The sequence below is a fragment of the Puma concolor genome, chromosome A2 (genome assembly GCF_028749965.1).
Source record: "Puma concolor isolate L17-30 chromosome A2, mPumCon1.1.hap2, whole genome shotgun sequence".
Taxonomy (NCBI): domain Eukaryota; kingdom Metazoa; phylum Chordata; class Mammalia; order Carnivora; family Felidae; genus Puma; species Puma concolor.
Window position 1 is genome coordinate 28,885,477 of NC_141668.1, and position 16,467 is coordinate 28,901,943.

A 16,467-nucleotide genomic window follows, 5' to 3' on the forward strand; every position below is an offset into this window, starting at 1 on the left:
TAGCCTTTCAGACCATGCTATTTGATCATTAATGAGAATAAAACTCCACTTCCCAACCCTCAGAGAAACAGAGAAACGAGTGTTAAGTTTGTCCCGGAAGGAAGCGGCTAAGAGGCCTTCTCAAGAACCAGTGGATCTACCCTACTCCTCGGTGCATCTCAATATAGGCTTTTTGCAGCCTGGTACCTCCTCCTTTCACTCAGAGCAACTACGTCAGGGCAGGTATTAAATCAACATCCTGCTGACACTGAGTTATTAAATACCTGTGACAGCACGGATCTCGAAGCAGAGTGAGACGCAGCATCCTGGCTCTGTTTCAAATCGGGATGATGTGTACCTCAGGAGATTAACGTGCAAATATAAATCATAGCCTAAACACTTCATCTGGCCTTGGACGGTCTTCTCCCAGTGAGCTGAAAGCTCTTGTTAGAGGATGAACTAATTAGTGTTCATTCAAACTGTATGAGTTTGCAGGAAGGGTAAACTAAGAATCCCTCTCCCGTGCTGAATGGAGAGAGTCCTAACACCACAAATGTTCACAGTGCTATATTCCGAAACAACATTCTAGAAAGGGTTTTCCTGAATGCTAAATATACCCACTCAGTTTCTGATCCTGTCACACCTGTGTTGTGGTGGGCTTTATAACATTTTGTTTTGTAGATTGAGTCTGAGGGTCCATGTCTTTATTTACATTTTGTGAAGTTCCCAGGAAGTGCATGCCGCTCTCTCCTCGGGCCCAGACATTTCCAGCAAGGTAGATTTTATTTGTTTGTTTATTATTTATTTGTTTTTAAATGTTTATTTATTTGAGAGAGAGAGAGAGAGCACAAGTGGGAGAGGGGCAGAAAGAGAGAGAGAGAATCTCAAGCAGACTCCATGCTATCAACACAAAGTCCAATGCAGGGCTTGAACGCACGGAACCGTGAGATCGTGACCCGAGCTGAAGTCGGATGCTCAGCTGACTGAACCACTCAGGCATCCCTAGCAACGTAGACTTTTAAATGCAAAGGTCAGCATATCTGTTTGCCAATCACTCACTTCTGGTGAGAAGGCCTGGCCCGTGTCCCCAGCCATATGGCTCTCGGCCGCCCAGATCACTAACCTCTTCTCCTCACTCCAGAGAATTTCTCCACACCGGCTTTCTGGGATTCATGTGTGGTTTTATCAACCCTGATTTATCAGCAACCGTTTGCCCCTCGGCCTCATCATGATGAAGTCGGAAGTATTTCCAATTTAGAGGAGCCCTGTTCTCATGCACATACAAGGGGGATGGGAAAAGAGGTTTGACCTTGGCTTTCTGTTCTAAATAAACACACATGCACGTGCGCACGCACACAGACACACGTCTTTTAAGAACCTGCGTTTTAGCTTTCTGTTTGTTTGCATATTAATAATGGGCATGATTGTGAACACTAATAAAAACAGTGAAGTCGCTGAAAGTAGAAACTGAAATCCCCATCACTGTTGTGAGAACAGGGACCCTTTAGGAGGTTTGAGTCTGGAGAGAAGCAGGGAGGTGATGTCACGTACAAAGGGACCAGGCTGTACAGTCAGAGATACGCATGGTCACATGCAAACTTGACTTCTTTGAGCCCGCTGCCTCCCGGAATGGTTTCCTCATCTCTAAAATGGGGACAGCCCCTTTTGACGTTTTCGTGAAATATATTCATGAGACAATGTGGATAGTTCAGAAGATGTCAGCCGCTCCCCACATGGAGCCAGCTACCTCGGAGGTCGCTGGCACCCACCTTCAGAGGTTATATAGGCCGTTCTCTCTGAGTAAGACAATGGCAGAACAATAGAAACAGACTAAAAGAAACAGACCCAAGAACTATTGGAGAAATATTCTAGTGAAACAAAATCCGCTTGATTGAAGATAATCCAAAGCTTTGTATGTAGAGCAAACAATTATTAAATGAGTGGCCCAGAGAGTTTTGCCAGGACCACTGTTAGACTCTGTAGGACACAAAGGAAACACTGCTAATCATAGTTAAGACAAAGGACTTTAGAAGAGATTTATAGCTTTTGTAAGTTGGAGTGGAGCACTGGAGCCAGATGAAGGAAATCTCGGATAGGTCTTTCTCTAATTTGATTTCAGGTCTTCCTTGAGTGACGGGGAGGTGATATTTGGGGATTAGAAATACATGTGCCTTTGTCCCCGGATGTGTGTCGAGGACATCAACGTCACCGTTTGTGGAGGGCACACAAAGGCTGAGGTCCACTGGACTAAGGCTCATCTAAGGAAAGTTCAAAGGGAGTTTTGAGAGGTGAATCTTCAGTGTCGGCTACAAGATAACTCTGCGTTCAGGGCTTATTTTCCAGGAATTCCCCTAACACGATTTCCTCTATCAAGAAGCTTTCCTTCACTTTTTTTCTTTCCTCCGGAAATAGTTGACTTTAATTGTAAATGATTGAATTGACTCCTGGGTACCTATCAGCCTTTTGGGAATGGGTCTAACATCAGTGCGTCCAGGATGGTGATGGCCACTTCAGGAAGTTTCCTACAGCTTTTATCTCACTACCAAGAAGACTTTGAAGAAAATTTTTGATTTCAGACATTTTAGAAAGAGCTCTGATCGAATTTTCTTGGATGTGAAAAAACAAAGAAAGGAAAATGCTAAGGACCCAAGCCCTTTTTGGGTAAGAATGTCATATTTTTAATATTTAGCAATGTTACATACACACCTCACATATGCATCAACTCAAACACACAAAAATTAGTTTGTTTTAAAAAAACCCAAAAACTTCAATCCAAATTTATTGGGATTACAAAAATAACAGCACATTTCATTAACTCACAACAGCTCGGAGTTACCAACACATCCAGGGATATAAGAGCATCTTTAAATAAACTGCTTCTTGCCAATACAAATCTCATAACATAAAAAAGTAGTTTATTTTCATATTTACAGAAGAAACATGCTGATTGTTTCTTAAAATTCTTTTTGGAATTAATGGGTGAGGCTATTTTTAAAGTCAGGAAACATTTCAAACTGAAGAAGGTACTTTAGAAACAGGTCACAATGCATTCGATTTAATACCGCTGAATGATTCTGCATCCTCTTCTCAAGATCATGTTTTTATCGCAGAGCTTCTGGAACTTCCACCTAGAAGAATGGGGAATTTTCTTTCAATAAAACAACACAAATGATAAAACGAAAACTATCTGTAGGGCACGTTTCGAGCAGTGTTCTCTGAAACTACCTCAGATATAGATTGATTATTGTTGTGTGATATTCAAATTTTATATGATACATTAGGTTTTATTTTTAACATTTATTTGTATTTTTATTATTTTTTGAAGTTTATTTATTTTGAGAGAGAGGGCTCATGCGCGCGAGTTGGGGAGGGGCAGAGAGAGAATCCCAAGCAGGCTCCGAGTTGTCAGCACAGAGTCTGACGTGGAGCTCGACGCCACAAACCGTGAGATCATGACCTGAGCCGGAACCAAGAGTCAGATGCTCAACCTACAGAGCCACCCAGGTGCCTCTATATTGTAAATTAGGTTTTAAATCACCTGAAACTTTGTGGTAAAAATTTTGACAAGTTATAATCTTTTTTGGAATATAGATTATATTCCCTGATTTTCTTATTAAGGAAATCAGGATTTTTATATATTGGAGTGCCTTAAAATAGGCCTGGCCCTTCTGGAACCGAGATGCTAAGAAGGTGGCCCAGGCTCATTCTCCAGTGGAAATGTGCCCACTGGTCACCTGCTCCTGGTATTCCGAATGTGGATGCTTGCTCTTGCACGCTGCAATATTTTAAACATTAATAAATATGTTGAGAGGTGATTTTGGTACCATCGTGTCATAGGGGCCCCTTCACTTACCACATCCGTGCCCCAAATCTGCTCTTGGGTTACTTACCCGCCTTAGCTGTTTTATGCTGCTTCCCCGAATAGCTTCCATGAGATTCTCATGAGCTGATCTCAGTGGGGTAGAAGGTCGGGAAGTGTCTTCCGTTTTCTTCTCTTGCACTGACCTCAGGGAATTTTTAATTTCCTTTAGGATATTGTTTGGCTGTTTCTTAACCTTTTTCCCCTTTTTCTTCTTCCGTCCATTTTGTAATGCCCGCTGGGCACTCTCCTGTTGTTTGATGACTTCTGCAATGTTTCGAGTGATGAGTTTTCTCTCTGGGAGTGGAGGAGGGGGGGGGTGGGGGAGGAGGTGGCAGCTTTTGGGGAGGAGGAGGAGGGGGAGGTGGGGGAGGAGGAGGGGGTGGGACCACAGGAGATGGAGGGCGGCTCCTCCTCACAGTTTGGACTTTCTTGGGGAGTTTGGGGGATGACCAGGGAGAGTGCCTGGGAGATGCATGAGGGGAAGAGCCAGGTGTTCCTCTCTGCCAGACTTTGGTCCTAAGATTGGCTCCTCCATCACAGCCCTCTTGCTGTTTTTGTTCCTGCATCCGCTTCTGCCTCTGTTTATCCATATTTCTCGTTAAGAGGCTCGTCATGCTCATTCTTGGTCCTGGGAGCTCAAAATGGTAACCCAGTCTCAGCAGCGTGGTGTTCTCCCTGAGCAGCTTGACGATCTCCATCTCCACCTGGCTGCCCATGATGTGCCTCTGGTTGTGGAAGCGGAGCTCCGTGAGCACCGTGTTGTGCTGCAGAGCCCGCATGATGGCCAGGATCCCCTTGCCCGTGATAAAGTTGGACTCCACGTTGACGTTGGTGATGTGCCGGTTGACTTTGAGCATTTCCGCAATGGCCATGGCCGCGCTGTCGTCCGCGTGTGTGTTGGCCAGACTGAAGGTCTTCACCACCGTGTTGCCCTTGAGTGCCTCGGCGAAGCGGGTGAGGGTCTGCGATGTGATGTTCTCGATGTTGTTCAAGTTGACCTCTGTGGTGTCAGGGTCGTCGTTCCTTATCTTTTCCAAGGCATCCTCAATCACGGTAGGATTTCCGCAAGGGTGAATGGCAGCTGGCGACTCTGTGTTCCTTCCACTGTGGCCATTGGTCAAATTTATGTTTTCGATTTGACTTTTAAATGTCTTTGGCTTAGAGTTATCAGAATCGGTGCTATCATAATTTACAGTTCCATTAATACCTTTCTCCTTCTCAGCTGTTCCTTCCTCTTCCTCCTCTTCCTCCTCCTCCTCTTCCTCCTCCTCCTCCTCCTCTTCTGTATACACCTCCTCAGAAATCTCACTGTTACTTCCAGTGAAAACAAGCTCTTCCTCACTCTCTTCCTTGTCTTCTTCTGCAACCTGAAGAGCACAGTAGCATCAGTAAATTGGTCATTTGTCAGCACATTTTAAAAAAATTTACAAAAGTAACACATGGTTTTGCAATAGATCAAATCACTATGTTGTACATCTAAAAGCAAAACAATGTTATATGTCAATTATATCTCAGTAAGTAAAAAAGGGAAATAACACACGGCAAGTAATACAAAAGCATGTAAGGAAAAAAGACCACTCTGTTGCTTCTGATCTCTCTAGTTGGGGTGATCAGGGTTAACCTTTCATTGCATATCTTTCAAGAGCTTTTATAAACAAACATTTCATTTGTTTTCTGCAGCATAAATATCTAGAATTCAATACACTGTATTAAAATTTACTATCATTTTGTCAATTTGAATAAATGAGTCAGAACTTCAGCTTTGGAAAACCCTTGATACGTTTCTCATTCTCTTTAACAACTTGCTCTGAACTATGTGACTCCTTGTTTACTTAGAATTTAGCAAATTCAACCCTCCCTTCTGGAATCACTCCTCTGCCCTTCCTTATTCTCCATCCCGAAGAAACAAATGACAACGAAAATACACATGTTAATGGATTCCCTTTCTGAACGCTCAAAAATTCTTCCCCCGATTTGCCTCCAGAAGCAGCTGCGACAGCCGCGGAGTGCTCTGTGCCCCGGCTTGTCTCAGTGAAGCCAGAGGCAGCGGCATCCTTTGCTTCTCCAGAAAGAACCTACCTCTGGGGTAGGGCCTGGCACAGGGTCTCAGAGGCCCCGCACCACCTGAGAGTGGCCGCTGTCCCTGTTGCTGCTGTGGGGAAGAGAAGCAGAGGGGGCAGGGCTGCTGTTCTTAGCTGCAGGTCAAAACCTAGCTCGATGCAGAAAAACATTCAGGTCACCCTTTGCAGCAAATCAACTTGAAATCTCACGCTGGGGCAGAGTTAAATGAGATGGGCTGCGGAAGACAGCAGGTGGGAAAGATAATGGCCCCTGGCCCTAACTGGATTCCAACCATCACGTGACACAGCAGAGAACAGTAGAAAATCTTGAAGCAAGCCATTGCCCCGGCCTCATGGTCTTAAATTATTTACCATGTATCAATTATGAAAGACTTTCAGACAAACACAGTCTCAATGCTATCTTTGTCTTTCCTGCTTACAAGACTTTGTACTAAGAAGCCTGAATGACCCCTTCTTTCTCTTTTTCTTGCTATCTTTTCTGATTAAAAAAATCAAAAATTCTGGGAATTGCTAACAGAGTCTGATTTCCCCAAATGCTATCTTTTTAGTCCTTTCTTTTATCTCCTCTAAGGCCCCAAGCCCTCCCTTTCCCCCCAGGGCTCCTGCCGCCTGAGGCATGTGGAATGAGCTTTGGAAAACACTGTGCACGTCTCCAGGTTTGTTTGCCCAGTTGCTACCACAAAATAGCCTCCAGTTATCCACTTGTTTGGAGTGGCAGGCACCAAGCGATGGCCTGGGGAAGGGGTCAGCCACTCCTGGGATGGTTATCCGGTCTTTATTTACTTACTTCTTCAGGAGCAGGAGGATGGGGAATACTACGTGCGTGCGTGTGTGTGTGTGTGTGTGTGTGTGTGCGTGTGTGTGTTTGTGTGAAGTTTTAGCTGTTTCGGTATTTGGAGGAAAGGGACCTTCTCAAAATGTAAGGTAAACTGCCCTTCCTGCCAGCCTTACATGTTATCCCCTATCCCCTGGAAGACCTTCAGGCTCTTATCTGCAAGAGATGTTTTCCCCTCAAGATGTATCTGAGAGGGGCACCTGGGTGGCTCAGTTGGTGGACTGTCCGACTTCCACTCAGGCATGATCTCACAGCTCCTGTGTTCGAGCCTGGCGGCGGGCTCACTGCTGTCGGTGCAAAGCCAGCTTTAGATCCTCTGTCCTCCTCTCTCTGCCCCTCCCCTGCTTGTGCTGTCTCAAAAATAAATAAATAAAAACAAACAAGCAAAAATGTGTCTGAGAGACAATATCTGAAACTGTTATCCAGCAATGAGTCTTAATGTAACATCTAAATGACACTTTTTCCAGAAAGCCTTCTTTGACACTTCCTCATATTATCCCCTCATATTATCCTTGCCATATAGGGCACTGTACTTCCCTCAGTGAAGTACTTATTTATTTATTTATTTATTTATTTATTTAGAGAGGCAGAGCAGAGAGGGGAAGGGGCAGAGAGAGAAGGAGAGAGAGAGAGAGAGAGAGGGAATCCCAAGTAGGTTCCCTGCCGTCAGTTTATGAACCGTGAGATCATGACCTGAGCCAAAGTCAAGAGTCGGAAGTTTAACTGACTGAGCCACCCAGGCACCCCAAGTACCTATTTTAATTACTTGTTTGTCATTTTTCCCAAAAGACTGTTAACTGGGTAAGGACAGGGATCCTGTCTCTTTTGTTTACCTAGTGCAGTGTTTAGCATATAGTAGGAGTTCAATAAATATCTGTTGGCTGAACGATCTAAATTGACATGGCTACCAGCCGCTGACAGGATGGGTCCAGTGCTCAGCGGGTGACTGTCCCCAGTCACCTGGAACTGAGAGGTTTCCCAGGACGCAGGATTTTCAGTTCTTAAATCTAGATAGTCCCAGACAATCTGAGATGGTTAGCCACCCTAGGTGGGGGACACCTAAAACAAAGACACCAGAAGGGAGAAAAGTGTCTGGAGACGGAGTTAAGAGGATATGAAAAAATAATCTTTGCCTACTTCCTATGTTATCTGGCTTTTGGACTGACTGCACTGTTCCAGGTCTGCTATCTGCCAGTGCTCTGGAGTTAACCTTGATCCTTGTGAGAATGGGGGGTGGGAAGGTGGGGATGGGGTGAGGCATGAGGGCTAGTAGAGAGAACATGAATGTTGGCACTCTCGGGGAATAAATAAGGCAACAAGAAGGTAGTGGCCAACCATGTCTCCTGATCACCTCCCTGGCATCTTTACATGAACAAGAGAGGCAAGAGGCTTGGTTTTCGGTTCTGGTTCTGGGTCTACCCCTAAAGAGCTGGCTGACTGTAGTCAAATCAGTAAATCTCTGAGAGGTCTCAGTACAGTTGAGCGGTCCTCAACTGTGGTGTGTGCCATAATCACCTGAGGGCCTTGTGAGACCACAAAATGCTGGGCCCCACTCCCAGGAGATCTGGGGGAGCCCTAGAATGAGCAGTTCTAAGAAATTCCCAGGTAATGCCGATGGGTTGGGCACTCACAATTTGAGAATCGTGGTCTTGGCATCAGCAGACCTCGGTCTGAATGTCAGCTCTCCTAATAAACTGTTAACTTCAACTGAATTTCTTAACCTCTCCTAGTCTCAATTCTCATGTGCAAGAGTAAGAATTCAACTAAATAATATGAGTGAATTTATTGGCACCTATGCCTGAGACCCAGCAGATACTCAAATTAGGGGGGGGCTAGACCCTCTGGCCTCCAAGGCCCCTTGGAGCTTAATGCAGCCTAAGTTTGTGTGAACCCAAGTGGACAGAGGCCGTCATTCAATAGGAATTGAACATGGTTTTCATAAGCCTTTCAAAGCCAATGGCCTCATAACCAAGACCCCCATCTCCTTCTTGTGGTCCATATTGCACTGTTCTTCACTTACATGGCCACTCCCTCCCCTACCCACCTGCCAGCTGCCTTGAACTTTGTCCTGTGTGGGAATGGATTTACAGGCTCCGAGGCTTCTGCTCAGCCCCCCTTGTGACTACAGAGACAGCTGGCCGGCTGGGAAAGTGCAGTGGCAGAAAAGTTAACTACCCGGAAGGGAATCGAAGTTCATCAACACACAGCCTCTCTAATTGAGCTGATAAGCCACTGGCAGGGATCAGCAAAACCTTTGGCAGGATCAGGACGGGTTCCATCATAACGGACAACAGGCTTTGCCCTTTGATTCCTACAGATATAAAGACATTCTGACATGAAAATGCCTTTGTTGGGTTACTGCTGTGATGGCTATCTGTCCTGGATATTCTGTGGCAATTTTCATCTTTTTATCAAGGAAATTCTTTAAGAACTATAATCAAAATCTTATAGTTTATATATTTTATCAGATTTTTGACACATAATCCCACATCAGGAGGGGAAAAGGATCTCTGAAAATCATAGTTGTGGAGAAACTGACCAGCCCAATCCTGGCCTCACTTTCCCCTTCCACCCCTCAGTGCAGGCAGACACCGTGGCCTTGGCAGACCCTGGCTTGATCCCAGTGGCCCTTCCTGCAATGATTGACATGAACAAGGCTCACACATATCTTGCTACAAATGTGGCCCACACACCCTATCATCAAGATCATCTAACAGTGCCTAGATTAGTACTGTGGAAGTCTTTGCCATTGGATTCAGGCCATTTTGATTTCAGATGATTCTAGTGTAGCCCACAGGTTTTAAACTGTTGCTCCTGACCTGTATTATTCCACAGGTTCAGGAATTTATTATACTGTATTCAAATTGCTATTTTCCCAGAGCATAGTCTTTTGAGCTTTCCTCTCTTAACGATCTGTAAGGCAAATCCGAAGTAACTGTTTACTGGGCAGAACACAAGAGCTTAAAAGACCCGAGCTCTAATATAAGCACATTTCCCGGTCTCAGGATCACCATTACAAAGCAGGAAGGAATCTTAGAGGTTATCTACTCAGGCATGTTTAACTTGGGTCCCCAGGTGGGTTTCGGGATGCAGGTCGTCATTTTGAAATGCCATGTAAAAGGTTGTGTGTGTATGCACAAGACACGGACAGTATCTGCAGGAGAAGTTTTGTAACTTATCAAAATCTCAAAGGGGTTCTTGATTTACAAAAGAAACCCTAGATTCAACTCCCTCAATGGACAGGTGGGAAAGAGAAGCCTGCAGAGATGGACTATCTGTTCGAGGTCTAACAACTTAGGGACAGCACAGGGACTCGAAATAAGGCCCCCTGGCTCTCAGTCCTGCGTATTTCCCACCACTGCTCACTTTTCGGTGTTGGAAAAAAAAAAAAAAAAAGAATCATTTTTACTGTAGTCACCATTACAGTCAAAGCAACCAGAGTACCCACTTCTGTCTTTATAGAAGGGAGTAAATCTACCTAACTGCAATATATATGTAATGTCACACACACTATGCCACATCAGCAACTTGTAACTGAAATTAGACTTATGTCTGGCAATATATCTAAACCCATGCCTTGCTTGTGAATTATTTTCCTCTTGAAAATGCCATCTTGATTGACTAAAAGTCAATCGAAGGATCCCAGCTAAGAATTTTACATATTATGTTCCCCTGGGTGGCCTGAGGAATTGTTCAGTAGCAGGTGCAAATGGGTTATGAGGAAAGAAAAGTGAAGAGGACTAAAAAGTTAGAGAAAACAGGTTCCCGGGTTGGGGGTGGGGGTCGGGGGTAGGAGTAGCTAAGGAAAAAACCCGAGAGCCTACCTTTCCACACTCCCCCAGCCTCTCCTTCTCCAAGAGTTTTTGGGACTCCTTTTCCCAATAGGCCATCAGTGCCTCTCTGCTGAATGTCCCCGTGGGGGTTTTCTCGGTCAGACTCTTTTGCCTTAGCCCCACGGGAAGGCTGTGGTCAGGTTCAATGTCTTCCAACTCCCTCTCTAGCTCCTTCAGCTCCTCAGCTGACAGGGAAGCGAGAAGTTCATCCTCATCGATGGATTCATATTTGCTAAGTCCTCTCCTGTAGCCAAAGGTAGACATGGTCCCTGCTTTGTCAGACCCACAAGGAGCTTGGAGAACCAGGCATTCAAGGCAGCCGGCAGCAGGCAGAGAGGCAAGTAGGCAGGCTGGTCAGCAACTGGAGCTCAGAGTGGCCTTTTAAGAGCGGTGATACAGGGCCGTGACAATGCAGAGAGGGGGTGAAAGCATGGGCTGTTTTAAGCAGCAGACGTCAGCTAGACATTTGAACACAAAGAATGTCACATCGGTGGTGGACGGAGGTCTCAGAACCAGCGGGGATTATTAACATACTGGCCAGGGACATATTTAGCTGAGACTGATAGCTCATGAGGACAGGCAGGGAGTGTTGCAGATAGGGAGTAACACAGTCCTCACTTTGTATTCAGACAACAGGAGAATGAAATTTATTTTGACAATGACTTGCTCCCACCACCATGGCCATGAAAAGATTCTTTGATTACAATCTCAGAGGTTGAGAAATGACTACACATCACTCTATAAGTAGTTATTCAGGTTCTTCTAAAATCATATTGTGGGTGGCGTTGATGGTAACAGAAGGCTATAATAATATAGAGGCTTAAACTTTCATTGTGTTTTTGCAGTTTACAAGCCACTAAGCATAACAAGTCCCGTGAGAAGATTACCCTCCTTTACAGATTTTGGCAACGGAGGCTCTGAGAGATTAAGTGAAAACTTGGAAGCTAGAAGTACAGAAGTGGCTTTCTCTACTGCACAAAATGGCTTCTTTCTCTTCAACCAGAAGTATTAGTACATAACTAGATCTGCAAATAAAACTCCAAAAAGACAAATAACAATGCTGGGTATAGTTTATTAGTGCTAAGCACTTTATGTGTTTTCATCTCATTTAACCCCACAGTCCTGACAGGTGTATTTTGTCATCCATATTTTACCAGTACAGCCACAGAGAGGTTAAGTAACTAGCCCACAGCCACAGAGCTAAAAAAGTGGTGAAACTAGAATTTGAACCCAGATTGGTGCGTGGGCTGAAAGCTGAAGGGATGCTAACATGAAATTATATCTGTATATTTGTCCATATTCTTATGAGTGTGAAAAAATATATACATACTTTATAGGAGTTCATCAATATATCATTTTAGCATACATATATATAAAGAGCTGTTAAAATGTGTATGCATAGAAATATACACTTATTAATACATGCATAATATGCCATACTTTGTTTATTGCGTTCTGCAATTGGTGAGTATTTGGGTTACTTCCAGGTTTAGGCTGTTGTAAATAATGCTGTGAACATGTATGTGCAAGTCTTTGTGCAGTCATATGTTTTAATTTTTCTTGGGTATATAGTAGCAGTAGAATTGCTGACTTATATGGCATATTTACATTTAACTTTTCAAGAAAATGCAGAGTTATTTTCCAAAATGGCTGCCTCCAGTTACGTTCCCATCAGCCATGATGTGAGTTCCAGTCTCTCTACCTCCTAATTCGTTCCTGCCCATCTTTCTGATTATAGCCATTTCAGTGGGTATTAAGTAGGTCTCACTGAAGTTTTAATTTTCATTCTTCTTATTACTAGTAATGTTGAGCACCATTACATGCGTTTATTTTTACCTCGATAAAGTATTTTTTGGGACAAATCTTATAGTCATTCTAAGTTGGGTCGCCTTGTTACTATTGGTCTGTAAGAGTTCTATAACATTTTCAGGACTTCAGCAAGTGTATGGTTTGCAGATATTTTCTTCCACACTGATGTCTTTTGAAGAGTCTACTGCTTGAATTCTTGGTGTTATCTAAGAAATGGTTCCTAACCCCAGATCAGATATTCTCATTCTTATGTTTTCTTTCTGAGTGTTCTATAGTTTTAGGTGTTTATATTTAGGGCTGTTACTCATTTCAATTTACATTTGCATATGTATAAGGTGAGGGTCTAAATTCATCTTTTTGCATACAGATATCTGATTGGCTTAGCAACTTTTTTGGAAAAGACTATACTTTCCCCTATTGAATTGCATTGGTGCCTTTGTGGAAAATTTATTGGCCATAAATGTAAGGATTAGTTTCTTGGAGAGTCAGTTCTGTTCTATGGATCTATATGTCTATTTCGTATGAGATACCACCTTGTCTTAATTGCTATGGACTTGTAGTGCCCGTTGTAAGTTCTCCAACTTTTTTTTTTTTTTTTTTTTGCAAGAATGTTTTGGCTAATATGATCTTAACTCACTCATGATGGTATTCTGCCTCCAAAAATAACTATGACTCTTCAATGATACTGATGAGAGCGATGATTATGAAATTAGAAATGGTGAGTTCGTTGGTTTTTTATGGGCTGTAGCATATACCTTTTGTGTAGCCTCACTGGTCACACACTTTTTTTTTATGTGAAAATGGGTTTGATTTTTGGGAATGACATCAAATCACAATAGCCAGATTTGGTGAATGAGATGAGAGTTATTCAGCTGTATAACACATGTTAGGTAAAATAATGACTATAGCTGTATAAAAACCTAGGTGTTTTTTGAAAGCAAAGAGATGAGAAGAAAATACAAGGGGTATGTAATTATGTACAAAAAAAATAGTGGAATTGTGTTTTTCCTCTTTCTCCTGTCCACCCCCCTCCCTTGTTTAATTTTTCTGTAACATTTTAATATTATTTTTATTTGACAGTTGATTAAACACACACTTTATGCCAGATTCCTATTTAGGTGCTGGGGTTAGAGTAGTGAAGAGAACCAACAAAATCCCTTCCTTTGTGGAGTTTACATTCTTTAGTTGGAGGAAACAGACATAATATAAATAAACAAATAAATACAAACCATATCCTGCAGCTCTATGGAGAGAAATAGAACAGGGTAACAGGGAAGAGAGAAGGTTGTGGGGATAATATTGCATGCAGGTAAGATCTCTATAATAAGGTGACATTTGAGCACACACCTGGAGAAGTAAAGGCTTGATGCATGCAGATTTTAATATATATTTTATGTGACTATAAAATAATTACTGAGATATTCTTGGAATCAGATTCTAGGCTTTCAAAGGGACTTTGAAATACATAAGTACTCTATCACTGCCTAAGTGGTCACCTAGAGTTTGCTTGAACACTTTCAGTGATAATGTATAATTATACATTAGCAAAAATTCATTTCATTGTTGGATGGCTCAAATCATTAAAAACAATGGTTTTCTATTGTGTTGTAACTGGTCTCTTGAAAAAAGTCACCCCATATATTTTCGTTTTCTCACTGGAACAATCCAGAATAAATTTAGTCTCATGTGAGTTTCTTCTCCCAAATCTTGGATGGCTGATGAATGACTTTGGAAATGAATCTGGAAGAGTGTTGCTCTATGACAGCATCACTGGAAAAAAAATTAGGGCGTCTTAAGGACAATACCTTAAGAACAATGGTCCTTAGATATCTTTGTGTATATGCTACTAATCACTCTGATTGCTGTAATAATCACAGCTCACAGATGATCTTAGTTCACTGGATCCCCCTCTGGGTAATCTCCACAAACTTTAAATCCATTGGATGAAATTCTGTTGAGCAATTAAACATGGCCACCTCACCCTGGCCAGACTTAACAGTATGATGAATAGTTTAGATTGCTTTGCAACCCTGTCAACCTTGAGGAAAAAAAAAAAAAAACCCACAAAACTTTCTCTTTGAGGAAAAAGATCAAATCAAATGTGTTCCAGGCATCAACATTTTCTATTTCAGGGTTTTTGCTTGATTACATTGTGTTTTTGAATAGAATTGCTTTTAGAGTCAATAATACTACAAGCCTTTTGACAATTAGCATCTTTTGTTAAAAAAATATCTATCACGGGGAGAATTATTTCCATGGTTCTCAATTCATAATTGCATACACACGATTTTGCATTATATTGGCAATTTCCTTTTTAGTGAAAACAGAGTTTCCTTTTTCATTCTTTTTTCTCTTTTGGTTTCCCCCTGAAAATACTATCATTTGTTTGTTTATTCAACACACATTTACCCAAGTGCCTGCTGGGTGGACAGGTACTGTGTTGGAAGCTAGGATTACGAACAGAAAAATAGAAATTGAGCTAGTCCCTGCCCTCAGGAGCTCACACTCCTGGGAGAGAGGCAGACAGCTGACAGTAACACAGCACAGGGACAGCTCATCCATGGTGCCAGCAAAAGGACAGAAGTGGGGTACAGATGAAGAAGCAGTGCGGCCACGTGGGCGGAGTTGGAGAAGGCACAGAAGCTGATAAAGAGCTTTCCAGGCAGAGATAGCAGCCTCTGAGCAAATACATGGGAGTATGAAAGCAAAAATAAAAACAAAAACTCATGCATTATTCCAAAAAGGGATGGAGAGGAGGTAGAGATGGGTAGAAACAGACCCTGGCTCATCTACTATTTCCAATACAATGCCTTGGTATCTTGCCGCCCAGCCTCAATTCTTTTTTTTTTTTTTTTTCAGCAGCCATCACCATCATGGTAAACGCATATAGATGTTGAATACTTTCTATTTGAAAGGCCATGTCAAGGAATTTGGACTTTATTATCGTCTACTGTTAAATGGAAGTCTTCAACAGTATCCCATAGCTATAGTTTGCCCTTTTATTATTTTCTTTAATGTTTATTTATTTTTGAGAGAGACAGACAGACAGACAGAGCCCAAGAGGGGAGGGGCAGAGAGAGGGGAAGACACTGAATCTGAAGCAGGCTCTCGGCTCTGAGCTGTTAGCACAGAACCTGAAGAGGGGCTCGAACTCAGAAACCGTGAGATCATGACCTGATCCGAAGTCAAACGCTTAACCTACTGAGCCATCCAGGAGCCCCTGTATGAATCTATTTAATAAAATAGATTCCCCTAGTCCTCTGCTTCATTCTACAATAGGCCTTTGTCAGCCACAGATTTAATATGAGTAGTTTCAGTGCTGTGAAAGGACCCCAATGACATGTTATTTTACTGAGCTAAAATTTGTAACTTCAAGGTCAAGAATGTTTCATGAAACTTCCTAGAAAATCTGTATCCAGGTGTCTCACTGGCACCTAAAACGCAACCTGCCCCAAACCAGTATCCTGATTTCCCTTTTCCTGCCTCTCCTCCCCCACACCCAGCCTTCCACATTTCCGAAAGTGGCTTCCTCATCCATCCCATTGCTGGAGCCTGAGTGTTACCTTTGGCTCCCTCTCACCAGCACGGTCATATTCCATCACAAGGCCTGGACTCCTGGATTTCAAACAGCTCTTGAATTCCTGCTTCATTTTTGACTATTCCCCCTTATCTCCATTTGAATCTAAGCTGCTGTCCTCATTTTCTTGGAAGACTGACATTTTCCCCCTTTTCACAATATAGCCAGAGTAACTTTTTTTTTGTTTTTTTCAAATCCTGTATATTTAACATGAGTGTGATATTAGTTTCAGGTGTGCAGTAGTGATTCAACACTTCTATATGTTACTCAGTGCTCATCAAGATAAGTGTACTCTTCACAGAGTAACTTCAAGAAATTTTGTTTAAAGTTTATTTATTTTTGAGAGAAAGAGCGAGCAGGGGAAGGGAGCAGAGGGAGAGGGAGACAGAGGATCTGAAGCGGGCTCCTCACTGAGAGTGGAGAGCCCAGTGCGGGGCTCTAACTCATGAACGGTGAGATCATGACCTGAGCTGAAGTCAGATGCCCAAGCC

At 42.8% G+C, this 16,467-nt stretch overlaps 1 protein-coding gene across 1 annotated transcript; it reads right to left on the reverse strand.

Annotated features, from left to right (window-relative positions):
* Positions 1-2,745: 2,745 nt before the first annotated feature.
* LMOD2 (leiomodin 2) lies at positions 2,746-10,998 on the reverse strand. The gene is given in 4 exon segments (XM_086691160.1): positions 2,746-3,107; positions 3,870-4,157; positions 4,159-5,208; positions 10,582-10,998. Coding segments are annotated over 4 exon segments (1,638 nt in total). The 5' UTR covers positions 10,855-10,998; the 3' UTR covers positions 2,746-3,080.
* Between the last annotated feature and the right edge of the window lie 5,469 nt (positions 10,999-16,467).